Source organism: Xiphophorus couchianus, chromosome 12 (genome assembly GCF_001444195.1).
Source record: "Xiphophorus couchianus chromosome 12, X_couchianus-1.0, whole genome shotgun sequence".
In the NCBI taxonomy this organism is placed as follows: Eukaryota; Metazoa; Chordata; class Actinopteri; order Cyprinodontiformes; family Poeciliidae; genus Xiphophorus; species Xiphophorus couchianus.
In genome coordinates this window covers 14,382,955-14,398,994 of record NC_040239.1, presented here as the reverse complement: position 1 = coordinate 14,398,994, position 16,040 = coordinate 14,382,955, and the positions used below count along the sequence as shown (strand labels likewise).

At 39.4% G+C, this 16,040-nt stretch overlaps 1 protein-coding gene across 2 annotated transcripts; it reads right to left on the bottom strand.

The window, feature by feature from the left end:
• Positions 1-278: 278 nt before the first annotated feature.
• On the bottom strand, positions 279-4,056 carry LOC114154027 (homeobox protein orthopedia B-like). 2 transcript variants are annotated; one of them, XM_028032773.1, is made up of 3 exons: positions 3,765-4,056; positions 3,097-3,509; positions 279-928 (listed from the first exon to the last, which is right to left on the bottom strand). In XM_028032773.1, exons 1-3 carry the CDS (start codon positions 3,838-3,840, stop codon positions 425-427), a joined length of 993 nt encoding a protein of 330 aa, XP_027888574.1. In that variant the 5' UTR covers positions 3,841-4,056; the 3' UTR covers positions 279-424. The 2 variants fall into 2 exon arrangements, with proteins under 2 accessions (XP_027888574.1, XP_027888575.1); XM_028032774.1 differs by having other exon boundaries at positions 3,804-4,055.
• Positions 4,057-16,040: the final 11,984 nt, after the last annotated feature.

The following is a 16,040-nucleotide window of genomic DNA, read 5'->3' as shown; positions in this document are numbered from 1 at the left end:
CAAAAGGCCAAATTCCCTCACACAGAGGACGCCTGAGACGCAGCTCAAACGGCTCTCCGTGGAAGTGGGGTCCGACTGATTTATAATACCTGTTTGACAAAACACAACATCACCTGGATACATTAAAGTGTGCGTAGAGACACACTCAGTGAAAACGTAAACACAAGGATTGTTTGGCTCTCGTTAATTAAGACCTATATTCTAGTGATCATACAATAGCATTTATCGTTAAGTGTTGATAAAGTCCTTTTGCAATAACAAGATGAACTCAAAACTCATTTTTTCCCGATCTTGTCCATTTGTCTTGTTCGTCTCCGTCCTGTTTCCTCATTTCTAAGTAGCAGGAGTAAAAACAGAAGAAAGGCGCAGGGCGGATCTGGGACAAGAAGCCGTGAGGAGCAGGATGAGGTGAGCTGAAAAGTCACTAAGTGAAACTCATTGACACTGTGTGCTCCAGCGCTTTGCGCCTAAGTGACGCGATGCTTGTCCCTCTCCACATATCACTGTCCGGGGAGCTACACAGCTGCGGGGAGCCCGATACGTTCGTGGGGCCGGAGAGGGACGCCGACATTCCAGGGAAAGGCGACTGGTAGAGGTGGGACTGCAGGCCGGAGCCGTTGGAGGACAGGCCGTTAGAGAGGCCCATTGAGTTTGGCGGCGGACCGGGACCCAGGCTGCACTGCGAGAGGGACTGCGCCATGCCCGGCTGACGACCCAGGGCCGGCGGGAGCTGCAACTGGGAGACCCCGGGCATCCCGGTGGCCCAGCGCGAGTCGTTGGCGTGAAACGAGCACAGGCTGTTCTCCATTGCGGCCGCTGCGGAGAACTGCGGCAGGCCAGGCGTCGGGAGCAGCGTCCCTGGGGCGCGGAACACGTTGGTGGTCTTCTTTCTTTTCTTCCACTTAGCGCGTCTGTTCTGGAACCAAACCTGGACAACAGAGAAATAAAATGTGCAGCACAGTTAAAGACACTGAGAAAATAAGAGACAGAGAGAGAGAGAGAGAAAAAACATGACCTAGAAGAAAAAATTGCTTCCGGTTCCTCGATCGAGGTGGTAGTTTGGATTCAAACTGAAAATAAGATTATTTCAAGTGATACATCAAATTGTTTTAAGTGTTATCAAATCTATAAAGAGTTAATTTAGAATACATGCTATTGACTGATATGTTTATGAATTCTCAACGGGGCACTTCATGATTCTGATTAACAAAGAAATATAATAATAATTGTCGCCCCGCTGATTACTAATCCGTGGCTATTAATGAAAAAAGGATCTATCTATCTATCTATCTATCTATCTATCTATCTATCTATCTATCTATCTAGTGAATGCATTAGCTGAAAATTGTGTCTTGAAAGGCACTTAATCTGCATGTAAAGACTGTATTACAATGACAATAATTCAATTAAATTTGCACTGTTGTGGCTAATCCGTGCAGATTATCCAGAATCCCAATTAATACAAAGTAAAATTCCATACATTTAATTTAATTTCTAATGGCAATGATTTTTCAGAAAGATATATATATATATTTTTTTTAACGCTTTTAAAAGTTACACTCTAAACACACATGGCTGACTTAACTTTACAAAATCAACTAAAGAGAAAACAACAAAACAGAAAACATTCCCATCTCCCACAGACCCGCTCGGCAAAGCTTTTCAGAAAGAAATGAACGCGCACCAGGCGCCGAGCTTTTTAAAGATTTCATCATCTTCGCGTGTGATTAATGCGCGCGCAGGGCCGCGAGTCGATGCCACCGTATTAAAAAGTGAAATCTCGCTCTCATTCCGCTCAGCCAGCCGTGAAACGTCGCCCAAACCCATTACACTCGAGGGGGGAAAGAAAATGCAATTTCTCATTCCATTAAAAAAAAGTACAATATATTCTCGAGAGTCCCTATTAAGACGTCGCTGATGGAGCATTTTAAAGGAGAGGCTGTGCAAAGGTATGCAGGTGGGGACCAGCACGCCCACTTAGGGTCCCCACCTGCACGGTCAGCACTAATGTTTACCAACAAATGCCGAGATGCAAAGACAATCTGCGCAGCGTGGAATAAAGAATTGATTGTAAAGGTGACTAATGATTATTCTGCTTTTATTGCTTTCAGAGGAATAATTTACATGGATTTCACATCAGTGGTTAATAATCCATTCAGTGTTATAAATAAAACTGAAATTAGCTGGTAATGGGTTTGCTTTCTTGTTGCCTGGTTTATGTTTTAGGATGCCAGCTTTAAAATAAGCATCGTATGCGTTATTGAATTTAAACCGCTCTCCAGCTTAAATATGTTGGGTTTTTTTTTTTTTAATGGGGATATTTTGGTTAAAAGAATTAAATTAATTAATCGCAATATAAATGTAAACTGAAAATCCATAAAGTATAATCACGAAATAAAGACGTCAATTGTTTGCTAAAATTGTGGTTCGTAAAGGATCAAAACCAGGAAAACAAAAAATATTTTAAATTTTACTAATAAAATAACTTGATTGATTACTTAAGGGCATTTCACAAATTTCATAGCATCATGCTTCACGACTGTAAAAGTAAGATGAACTGTTCTGACTGCAGTTAAGGGCTGATTTCACGCTTATCTGTGGCTGAAGAGTACTTCAGCACCTTGGACAGACCATTTGGAAATTTAGGTGCACTTTGTTCTTACAATTGACGCCTGTCACTAAAATGTTGTTAAAGTGGAACCACATGTTGTTGTTGTTTTTTTTTGTCATCATTTTTTTTTTTGACTTTCGCTAAAAATGAAACGATGGTTCCTATTAATGCCGGATATCGCATGGTCCACAAACCTGAAAAAGAAAATATTACTCTCTTCATATGAACACACCTTTAGCTTCATATGCAAGAGACTCTAAGGCGCACATTTAGTTTAGTACTTCTTACATTTTAAAAATATACATTACGATTCCAAATAAATTCTTCAAAATTTCTTCAATATTTCTTTAAAAAAAAACAACTAAAAATGTATCCGACAAGCCTCCCAGGTGCGATTAAAACTGAATTTCGAACAATCTCAGAGAACCGCAAGCCCACCCGGCATCAGCGTCTGAAAGCAGCAGGTCTATAACTTGATCGCTTACCTGAACTCTGGACTCGGTGAGGCCGATCCTTAGCGCCAGCTCCTCCCTCATAAAGATATCGGGGTAATGGGTCTTGGCGAAACTGCGCTCCAGCTCGTTGAGTTGCGCCGGGGTGAAGCGCGTCCTGTGCCGCTTCTGTTTCTGCTGGCTGGCGGACTGACCGGAGCTCTGCTGTGGCTGCTGCTGCTGCTGCTGCTGCTGCTGCTTCTCCTGCTCCTGTTTCCCGTTCACCGGCATGCCAGCAGAGTTGGACCCCACGGTGGTGATATCTTCCCCCGGCAGGAGAGTGGTTCCCTCTACGGAGTCCGAACCAGGGGCCATGTCTCCCGGATGCCCCTGGTCCGGAACCCCACCCCCCAGTCGGCACTTGAGAGCTTCTCTATGCCCGAGGAGCTCCGCAGCATCCTTCATCCCTGAGAGGATGATAAGGAGGAGGATTTTCAGTCCACGAAAATGTCTTACTTCTTGGTATATTAAGTAGAATGACAAGCAAAATGCATGCACTGTGTGAATTAAAGATACATTTCAAAACTAATGAATAAATACAACAAAAACGGACATTTCTTAACTTTTGGAATCAGCTAATAAATCACAAAAATTAAATTATTGACACAAAATGAACTTCACTATCTAACGCATCAACATCAAATAAGAAGTAGAAATCTTACACTGGAGTTTCGGGCCGGAGTTTAGTGATGATAACTCACCGAGCCGAGCATCCAGGAGGTCGGCGTGAGAGAGCATCGCGTATCGCTCCAGGGCGAAAGGCGCTCCGAAAAAAATCCCGTAACTTTGGGGCAATTTAAAAAAGTATATTGTCTAAATGAACGAAAATTCAGTTTGTGGTTAAAAAAGGAGGTCCCTTGCATTATAATGTCCTTTAGAGCGACGGGGAGGCGCTTATTAGTTGAAAGAAGCCGTGAGCTTCCTCGTATAGGAGCCAATCAGAGCGGGAGCTTGAAAATGTCACCGATGTGATTCCCCTCCTCCTCTTCTTTTTTTTTCCACTAGTTTTTTTTTTTAACACACTTGCACGCTGGGATGCAGGCACAGACCACAGAATTAGTACATTTCAATCTTCTGCCGTTTCATCCTCTGATTTATTAGCTTTTCCTGCAGAAATTATTCAATATTTAACATCTTAATGTGTTTAATCTCATATGGAAACCTGCGCAAAATGCTGGAGATGCACAGATGGAAGAGCTGGCTTTTATTCTGCTGGAGCATAGTGACGCTTGACCAGTTTGGAAGACAAAATACAGTATAATCATGGATGGGAACATTTCGGATTAAAAGAGCTGGGTCATTGATTATTTATAAACTGGGGTTGCTTTATATATATATATATATATATATATATATATATATACATACACACAAACAATAGAAATTTAATTTAAGCTCAGCCCGTGGCAAATATTTGTGACCACTGCTTGGCGGATTTATTTATTTATTTATTTATTTTTAACCAAAAATAACTAACTAAATAAATAAAGAAAGAAATAATTAAGCTTTTAAACACCCCCCATTACCCATTGGAGTCCAACTTCCCTCCCTCGTCCTTGGACCACAAACAAAACAAATATAGCTCCCATTTCCCCCCGTGGCAGGTGATTTGTGGAGACAAATCGAGGAAATAAATAAATAAACGAGAACAGATGGATTTAAGCTCCGTTAGTGATCGGCCGCTTTAACTCCCATCGACTTTTTTATCAACTCGGGTTCAATTAAAGGTATTTAGGCCTGCTTGCTTCAAACAAAATCAGACGTGCAGGCGCCTAAACGGCCGTGCCCCTTTAGCAGAAGTCCATGAGTAGGTCTATTATACAATTAACAAGACAGTCATCGATCTGCGCTCCGGTCTCTCTGCTTCAGACTGCGGTGGTTGTTTTAGAAGCGGCTTCTGGCAGATGTCGGGGGGGCAGATTGGTGAATAGACCACCGCCTGGGACTAAATAGTTTTTTTCTTTTTTTTTTTTTTTTTTTTTGCAGCCGAACAAAGGAGGCGTCCGAGCGAGGATCCACATGCAGGCAGCTCTCATCTTTTTTTTTTTTTTTTTCTTTTTGCTCCTCGGGGCGCAGGGAAGTATAAGCCCATACGCGTGGAACAGCGTGAAAACTTAAGGAAATGGGTTGGCGCATGGGTCCACTGAGATGGAGGAGCGGCTGATGAGCTCCCGGAGGTTCAGGAGAAGCAATCAGAAGCAGCAGCAGCAGCAGCAGAACAGGCTCGATTTCATTTGATCCACACGTAGCAGACCAGGTGGAAAGAGAGAGGAGAGCGGAACTCCTCAGGTTGTGGAGGGCCAGAGGCAGGGGGACATGGTCAGTATGCTTTGGACGACGCTTAATATGCAGGATAAGGAGGACTGATGTGGGAGCGGATGTGTAAAAATCTACCATAACGACTCAGCTGTAGTAAGGAAATGGATATTAATTGATGCAGACAGACCAAGATCAATTACAATTTTTTTTTTCATTTTTATAAGGGAATTCTGTATAATCAGAGTTCACTTTGTTTATTTTTGAAGCGTCACATTTGTATTATCACACAATTATAAAATAGTATCTTATTTTAAATAATAATTGTCACTATGCTGTAGTCATATAATATAATATAATATAGTATAATATAATATAATATAATACATTATAATATAACATAATATAATATAGTAAAATCAGGAGAAATGAAATAATGAACAAATCCAAAAAATTTTTTTAGAATGACATTAACCCGTTACTTCTAGTTAAATAAATAAAAAACAAAACAAAAATAGCCGGTAGAGTGAACATCAGCGTGTCCGATCCTCAGACTGTAATATATAAGCTGTTATAAGAGGAACCCCCCTAAAATGGGTCTATGTCTCACTCAGCCTCCCTAACTGGACCACATCAATCTTCCCCAGTAAAAACACGCTCACGAACGATCCTCTCGGGTTAATGCGGCGCATCTGAGTGCAGAACGGCTGTTTACACGCGAGGAGACGCTTTTAATGGAAGCGCACCAAAAGGGAAAAAAAAGAAGAAGCCCAAAACAAATGCAATTTTGTAGAGCAATTTCAGAGATCAGGAATTCCGTGTCTACCTTTTTTTTTTTTTTTTTTTTAACAATCACTCTGCGTTAAATCCATTGCTCATACGGGCCTTTGCAGGCTAAAACAAACGTAGTTTACAAGGATCAGTTTTTTTTCCACCACAACCAAATTGCAACATGCGGGCAATTTGGTTGCCCGCATGTTGCCAACAAACAGGCAAGCTGCTTGTTTCTTATGCTCGGGGCCCATCGCGTCGCCTCGCAGACACCTGCATTCACTCAGTTATACAAATCTAAAGGGAAAATCGATTTACCATCTGCAGGGACGGGACGCGGAGCAAATCATACAGAGTTTTTTTTTTTTTTTTTTTTTTTTGTGCAGGTGATTTGACAGTCAGAGGAATAAGAAAGCAGAGCAGTGACTGCGGCTGGACCTAAACACAGACAGTTGAAGCCCATAAAGAGGCTTTCCTCTTCGGTCACCCAGCCTGGGCCGCACCACCCAGCGCATCTCATGCACCAATTAGGCCGGCCGCCCTCCGCCTGGTGTCCGCTCCCTTCTTGATGCGGAGCACAGAGTGGTAATCACGGCATCAAATAAAATAATCAGCAAAGAAGAGCCATTTCCTTAATGAAACAAAAGGGGCTGGTGTCACGGAGAAAGGTGCTGTGGTGGCGTCAGGAGTTCATTCTGGAGTGGGGGTGGGGGGTGATTGTGGGGGTTATTAAAATAGCACTGAAAGCCACAGTGGATCTTATTTACATACCGGCGTCCTCAGTATAGCTTTAAAATGTCTCATTACCTGGTGCCAATGTGTGACCCCACGCTGCAAATGGTCTATCTTCAGGGTGCGCCAATAAACCCGCAGTGCAGCTGAAGCAAGGTGGAAACTATCAACATGTTTGTTGATTTCATACAAGCAAAAAAATTGAGATTCTGATTTCTAATCACCAATTTAAAGAAATCACCGATTTCTTTTAGTTCAAAAACAGAGATTACTTTATGATCTGTAAATAATCAGAGCGAAATAGCAGCTCAGGGCCACCAAACCAACAGGGGGCCCACAAGAGCCCCAGTCACACAAGCCAGGCTTATAAACGTCACGCTCTGGTTTTAATTGTGTGTAATAAAGCTTGTGATCCTTGATCTTTAAAATATTATATGTAAATCAGTTTAGTCGGATTCCGAAGAGTTTTTTTTCCCCAAAGAAAAATGTTCCGTAGTTTAATTGGTTTTTATACTTTACTTTTCTATTCAATCACCTAGAGTTCAAAGTAAGAAAAAACACTTTAAAATACGTTTAGTGTCTTGAAAATAATTATTTTAAAATCCAATGAGAAGGAGATTAAAGGGTGTTCTCTGTGCTTTCTCAGATAATTTCCAACCTCAAACTTTTTTTTTTTTACCATTTCATGATAGTATTGTCAAACTTCAGTGTATCCTATTGCGTTTTAGAACAAAACAGCAATAGATAGTTGTGAAGGGGAAGGAAAATGATACATGACTGTCAAAGTCCGTTACAAATAAACATCTGAAAAAATGTGCCTCACATCTAACCACTTTTTTTTACTCATTTGCCCCAAACTAAAAACCTGTGCAATCATTTGCTTTCAGAAGAACATTTTTGTTTTTATTAATTGAATCTGCATGTGTGTAACTGAAGTTCAATATAGATGTTGGCTAGAGAACAGCATCAGCATCAGGAAGCTGAAGGACCACAGCAGATAAGTCAGCTATAAACTTGTGGAGATATTTAAAACAAGACACCTTCTGGTCAGCAACTCCACAAATCTGGTCTTTGTGAGAGAGGCAATTTAGTTTTAAATTTTTTAACTAAATCCACAATAAGCCTTGTTTGCAGTATATAAGCGATGTGAAGGATACACTAAAGACATGGAAAAGAGTGCTCTGGTCATCTGGTCAGATGAGACCAAAATGAAAAATTTTAGCCTTCCTTCAAAACTCTGTCGGTTTTAATTCTAAGACTGTACAGCAGCCTAATTTCATCATCACCATGGTGACGGTAACATGTTGCAAGTATGCTGTCTTTCGCATGGTACTTGGTCAACGTGGCTGAAGCTAAACACAGGCCAATACAAGAGGAAAACATGTGGAGGCTGAAAAAACTTGAGGTTTAGGGAGAAGGTTCGCCTCTCAACTGGACATAAACCCTAAATATAAAGCAGGAGCTACAGAGGAATGGCTGAGACTCTTTGACAATACTTGATAGCTTTTCAAAGAAGAATGGAATAAATGGTCAGTTTCTAGATGCAAAACACACAACTGTGCCAGGCTTTTCTAATTTTGTAAATCATAAATTGTTTTTCTTTAAATTCCTTACTGTCACTTACTATGTTTTTTTGTTTTTAATATGTTAAAATTGGTTATTTTTATTTAAAAAGCATGAAAAGGCTTTTCATGCTTTTGAGTTGGAATTTTTACCCCATTAGAAAATAATATTCTAATTTAAGGGATGGTTTTATCCTGTCATCAATCTGTTTATAATTAGTTGATGTGAATTTGACTCAAGCAACCCTCGTGTAGTTAAACTGATGCAGTATAGTGATCACTGTTAGTTCCAGTCCAAGCTATAGTAACTATACGCATACTGGATCTAGAATGCATAAATGTGTGAGCATGGTTAATATAGGCACAAAATAAATCAAGATTTCCCACACATCCATATTGCAGGCCGTTTAATTTATGTACATGACTTCAAACAAGTTCTTGAGTCAAATCAAAATGCAGGATGACAAAAAATGAATAAAGAAAATAAAATAAAAGACAAATAAATTGGAGCTTTTCCCCATATATTTTAGAAAAATGCCTGACTTGAACCAGGCTGCAAAAACAAACCTTCTTTCAAATCTGTTGTGACAGCCTATTGGCTGAGGAAAGCTACTGAGGTTTTACTGTAAACCTGGAGTAAAAGCTTGATTCCTACTCATCATGAGGCCTATATGTTTTCATGACACAATGTTAACGTTTGAACAGAAACATTATTTCTCAGGTGTGGTGCTTCTATGTAAGATAGTCTAATTAATGCAAATAGTTAAAAGCTTTTCATGTATCCTATTAACTGATTTATTGTCAAAATTCTTTTTGGCATTTTTTGCATTTTCATTTTGTATGAGGATAATGGAAATAGCAAAAATATTCAAGAACACAAGAAATAGTTGAAGATAATGTAAAAACAGGATAACTGGAAGAAAGATAGAGAAGAGATTTGGACAAATACATGCATAAGTAGAATTTATTCATTTAATTAATGTAGTCTTAAAGTGAACATTTTCATATCAGTAAAATTGAATAATTAAGGTGCAAACCTCATTAAAACTATATAAATCTAACATTTTCATTGATTAATTTATTTGGCTTGGTTATTATATTATATTACTTTTACAGATGGAAGACCCTCTTCTCCCTGACACTTTGACTTTCCCTCTAGCTCTGCTCCATCTGTTAGAATATGTTCTTGCTTAAGTCCAGTCATTAGTGGGTCTATTACTGCAGGTCCATCATTAGAAAGCTTTAATGCATCACCGAAGGCAATGAGAATCTGTACAAAGTGACAGAAACCATAATTCACAATGCAACCAGCAAGAGTGCATTGATAACATGACAGAGACAACAGCATCAAAAAGTAATCCAATATTAATGTGTGAAATATTTCTATTTACACAGCAAAACCAGGAATATGTTACTGGACAAGATCTGATTAGGAATAATTGTATTAATTATGGGGTATTATATGGTGAGAATAACTTGCCTACACACATTTTGTGCCCCTGAAATTCAGAATAAAGTGGGAGGACTTGGGTCAGTAGTGCCTCTGAGTAGCTTGAAATTAGAAACATGTGCTGGTAATTATGAAACTGCAGCAAAGCCACATTGTGCAATTTAATGCCTCAGCAAATTAAAGAATAAATGGGATCAGTCTCTTTGACCTTGCTCAGTCGGACTTGATCTACCTGATACTTCACTCACTCACAGCCAGGAGTCCAGGTAAAAGTCACCTCTGCAATTTGAAAGCAGAGCAACAAAACCAGTACAATAAACCCCAGTAGCACACAGTAAACTGCTGCTGACCACAACCCTCGCAGGCTTCCTCGTGTTCTCACTGCTTTGCTCACTCTGCCTGTTCAGCTCGTCTCTCACTTCAAAAGCTCCACACTCTCCCATCCATCCATTCTCTTTATCTCCCTTTCCTCTTCTCCCTCCCTCCCTCCTCTCTCTGCCACATTTCTGCCGCCACCCTGCTAAACACGGCGCACTACCCCTCCCAAGATTAATTGATCATCAATTTAGCTCTAATTTGGACCAAGTCAGCTGGTAAATGGGGCAGTTTTCCCTGATTGTTAGTGAAATGTGCGCAAGTACATTGATAAATTTTGATTATTTATCAATTACAACCAAATGAACTAAATCTATTGAATAAATTCGAGCCTGATTGCCATAATAGAGTTTGAAAATATGGCTATTGATAATGATTCCAGCTAATAGTCTTTTCCGGTCGTGGCTGTCGGGCTTGTCGGAGTGACAACACAAAAGTAATTTTTCACAGAATCAGCTCAGTGACTGCGAGGCCGATCTTTCATTAATCAGTCACATTATACGTGACGCTTTCCACACAAAGACTCAAACACTTTGTCATATTTTGTGTCAATTACCAGTCACTTGGTTGTGTTCCATCAAGACATCTTGTAATAGTTAACATATGCTAAGGTAAAGCTCCCCTGTCCCGCCCTCCAGGAGCTCTATTTGGGGAGAGGGGGGGTGTATACTGTCTCTGTTTGGGCTCATGATGAAATGGGGCCCTGCATGCTCTTAATTTCTTATTTTCTGGAGCCCAGACACTTATAGGAAGGGTGGGGCACAGGCTTTTTAAATGAACCTGCCACCATGTTTTCCCAAAGTTAATGGAAAAGCAGCTTGCTGGAAAATAGAAGAGGGGGAAAAATGGAATTAGGTTCAGAGGCTTTCTCACACAATAACAAGGGATAAGTATGAGCTACGGGCCTTATTCCCACACAGACATACAAATTGGTGCTGTCATTTCCTCACAGCCTCACACTATTAACTAAAACATGCAGTTTTAGATTTAGATATTTTTAAATCCATCCTGAAGCTCACAGACACATTTAAAAGATTTTCTATGCAAGATCAGATGAAGACTGAACACAGTTTCAGTCAGAAGTTTACATACACTAAAGAAATGTTTGGATGAGTCAACAGGAGGCTTTCACACCTGAGATCATCATACAACCTGTCAAGCATGGTAGTGACAGCATCATGTTGTGGGGCTTTTTCACTGCCTGTGGTACAGGTGCATCACACAAGATGGACAGAATAACTAGGAAGGACTCCAAAGTCTTTAAATTCTCCTGAAATGAACAATTATACAGTTGAAACTTTGACATAATTGGGTATTCTATTAATGATCAAAAATTCACATCAAAACTAGGATTAAAATGGGTACAGAATCAAAATAAGCTTTACTGGCCAAGGAATTTGACCTTTTTTAGGCATTCTCAGCTTACAGACAAATATGGAGTATAAATTTGGAGAACTTTAGAGGAAATAAATGATGTGTGGCGTCTACACAGAGTTTAGCTGCCCTTTTTCTGACCCTTGACCCTAAAGTAAGATAGGATTAACATTCTGAGTCATGAGAATTCTTGAAAATATGCAAACTAAGCTTTTAAACCAAATCCACAAATGTGTTATAAAAGATAACACATTTATATTAGCTCTACAGTTTCTATCAGCTGCAGCGGTCCAAAAACACCCAGAAGCTGCATGACAGCTGGAATGCATTTATATTTTTATATTTGAGCCTATATGCAGTAATTGTTAGATCAAAATGCCCACAAATTAAACATATGCACAATTGTTTCTTGTATCGTCAGTTCATCCATAAAATCCCAACAAACAGTTAAAAAAAAATCTCTAAAAAAGCCTCCAGTTGACATGACATTTATGCCAATAATGAGCTGCCATAAACTGCTAACCAGAACCAAGTCTGCAAATAGCGGGACGAACTGTAACTTGAACCGAACTGATTTGGTCTTAAATGCGTCTCACATTTTTGCCCTTTCCGGCTGGACCGCCGGGAGACAGGATGAGAGCTGGAATACCTGCAATATCAGCCTTCTTCTTCAATCAATGATGCAAGCCTCTCTGCACCAATCATGGCTGCTGGAAGCAACTTAATGATCAGCATTTAGACCGGGCAGGTAAACCGCTGTGCTGTGGAGCCAACACAGAGGCCAACTGCAGGTGAATTAACCCGGTCCATATCTAATATGCTGGTGTCAGCTCTGGTTAGTAACATGGCGAACTGTAGCCTGTATTGGCAGTGGCATAGCATCCAACATTGTCTCCCTCATATGCCAGCAGGTAGCTATCTATAATCGATGGCCACTTTTAATTGGACAAGCTGTCTGTTAGTGGACAGTGGGGGTTGTTCTGGAGAAGCATGCTGTATTTACTTCATGCTTATTGTACATACACAAAATGAGAATATGTGAGGTTTCTATGAGTTTGTAATCAATTACATTTAAACTTTTTGCAAAATGACATTCAATGATTTGTTGAGTAATTGACCTGAAATTTTATGTTTTATTGTAATGTATAGTAGTGAATCAATTGTTCAGTGTGAAACCGTTTTATTGACATTGTAAAAAAAATTGGAAGGAGATATTTTACACCCCAAATAAGGTTAATGCAACAAGAATCTGACTTCAACCTTTACTGTCTTTAGTACAGTGAAGATAGAATATAAATGTATTACCAACAGACAGGTGAAAACATTAGGTCAGCCATTCACAACATGTGTGTTTAAACACAAGGACATTTAGCATACTTATTAGCTATGCTTAAAATTCAAGCAATATACTGTAAAGGAACAATATGAACTGAAAAAAGACCTGGTGAAAAATACATTTGGAAGCCCCCACATTTATTTCTGCTTAAAATAACTAAAAATACACATATCAGGTGCACATGATCAGAAACTTGGTAAGTCAGCATTATTAAAGTGTTTTTCCCTGTTTGAATCCAAGACATTAGTTAGGTGTGTTCCTGATTTTTGAAATGACAGTGAAACTGAGCTGCCAAAGAGCCTCAGTTCTTTAGCTCTAATAATCCCGAAAAACAAACAAGATGTTTCAAGAAGTCTCCAAAAACAACACAAAATGTGACTGTTGGATACAGCAGACTTCTGTTACTGTTCAGAAAGAATGCACATGAAAAACATGAAGACTAGCCTAAAGTTTACAAAAAAAAGACATGAAAATCAGGATTTCTGTACAAATGTTCTTCAGATAGATGTGTTTATAATTTAATTGTTTGTTCACAAGAACAGAAGACATTTTTAGACTGAAGATCTGAGACCATGTGAAGAAAGATTAGAGTTCAAACAAAACTGGATTTTAAAAATGGCAATGATCCAAAACCTACCAGTAAATTCTCCAAGGACTAGTTTAAATTTAAGAAATTTCTTTTTCTATTCTCATGTTGCCAGTATTAGATAGAAATATATTTATATATTCATATTTATACAACAAGGATATGATTGAGCTTCTTTGTTAACATCAGGGGTCTGTTACTTTTACAGTCCAAAGAGACATTTTAGATCTTATTCGTGCTAAATAAAACTCATTTAGAGCCAAAAATTTTATATAAAATTTTGAAAAAAGACAACATAATTTTGATAAACATATACCGTGTTAAACATGTAGTTTTCAACCTAATAACTGCTGTCAGTTTAAGAAATGCACTACATCACTCTGTAGTAGGAATTTTTCTATGAAAAATCTGAGAAACTGCTCAAATCTGCATTGGTAATTTTATTTATATTTAAAAGCAGCTGTTTTTTTATTATTGTTCGCAAAATTCATGTTACTAGTCTGTCGTGTGGCAACACAGAGACATACAAGGCAAATAATTATGTATGAAAACACTTACACTCAAGGTGATTTAGAACCAATAAATCTAACATGTTTTAACTGTGGGAGGAACCCAGAGTACCTGGAGAGAACCCGTGCACATCCGGTGAGCTCCATGCAGAAAACAGGGTTTTAAATCCGGGTCCTTCTGTGTCAGCATGAATCAGAAAAAATGGAATAATAATAAAAAAACAAACAATGCAACAAACTGTTTAGCTATTGTTTCAGTCAAGAGAATGTCTATGATGCTCCCAATAAAAATCAAGTCCTACATTTTTCCCCTAGAGTTTTCTAATCTTCTTCATGACTGTGTCAAATGTGAAACTTTTACATACTGCAAGAAAAGCAGAGCTTCACAGAAAGACATGTTCTTCAATAAGCTGAAGTCTTAGAATCTTTTACATGTTTTTATCTTTTAAAGTTAATGTTTGCAATAAATATGGATGATAAAGAATCACCGTTCAGCACAAAATAATCCTTGTAATCAGATGCCATCTACAGGCTATTCTGGTGCAAAGCCGCAAAAATGTCTTTTTTTTTTAAATCATCAAAACGTTAAACAAAAAATTACAATTAACATATTTGGGGCAAGAAAAAATATCCTCTGTTAAATTATGCAAATTTGCCACTCAATACAATTTGTCCACCTGATAGTTTATATTTAAATTGCGCAATTTTTACATTTTAACGCCGAAAATAACAAAATCTAAAGGCATTTATCGACAACAATAATTACTGCTGCACCCGTGTCTGCATACCAATAATTATACTGCAGATGCAGTACAAAAAAATTCTGGAAAATTCTGCAAGCAGACTCGTGATTAAACTGAGGTGGGACAGAAATATCTTCACTAATGTGGTCAATAAATGAAATCAGTGACTATTAGCCTCATTTCTACCTGGACAGGGAGGTCAGAGAAGAGAAGAAATGTAAATTAATTCTGTCTAAGCTGGAACGACCTATTGTTGCTGGGTTGAAAGGCTTTTCATTCTGTGTCCACGTACTGTTCATTATTCCCACCCTGAGTCCCACAGAGAAAAGACTGAACTGTCTGGACTAAGACGCCATTTTTTTCGCCTTTATTTTGCCTTTTGATTTAAACTTTTGAGCATGGCCAAGAAATAGTCATCCATAAAATGACCGGGTAAAATAAATTTGTCCAACTGCATGGGATTATTTCGCTGCATTCCGTTGCATCTCTTCTAATTTTGCCTATACATATTTTTCCCCCTTTTTGTCTTCGTTTGATGATTGCATTTCTCTTTAGTATTTTTTAAAAAGCGAGAGAGCTGCCGATGCTGGAAGCTTACAGACGGAGGGTCACTGGTAGACACGCCGCTTTTTGCGCAGCCGCTAATTGATATTGAGCGAGCGGCTGGTGAGGAGTGCGCAGGGCCACTGCTGGCTAATCTACGATTTAATCAGGGTGTGTAATGAAAGTGGCGGCACGCTCAGAGAGAAAAGAGACTTATAGGGGACGTCTGTCAGAAAATATGCTCCGATTCCACAAGACTCGGGGACGGGGAGGGATTTCAGCACCCGAATGGAGGCATCAGGCGCTGTCCGAGGTGCTGACGCAACATGACCAGCACAGTTGACGCTCGCTTCAATCTAGATATTTCATACAATAGGCTCATCGCAGTTCTGCCTGCTGAGGTGAGCCCATCAGTGAACGGTGGTGCCACTGCAACGGGACAAGCCGTGCTGAAGAAAGAGCGAAGAGGAGAGGCAGGAGAAAGGCAGGCCGTAGGCTGAATAGCAAGTGGAACATTAGTAGAGGTGTGTGTAGGAACACTGTCAGGCAATTAACAGGGCATTAGAGAGGACATACACACATGCACACGCCGTCTCAAAATTGTGCACACATCCCTACAAATGCGCGCAGAGCTGCAGACGCCACTTGCATTCATATTTTTGTCGATTGTTTCAAAGCTGCTATATGTTGATTAATTAGAT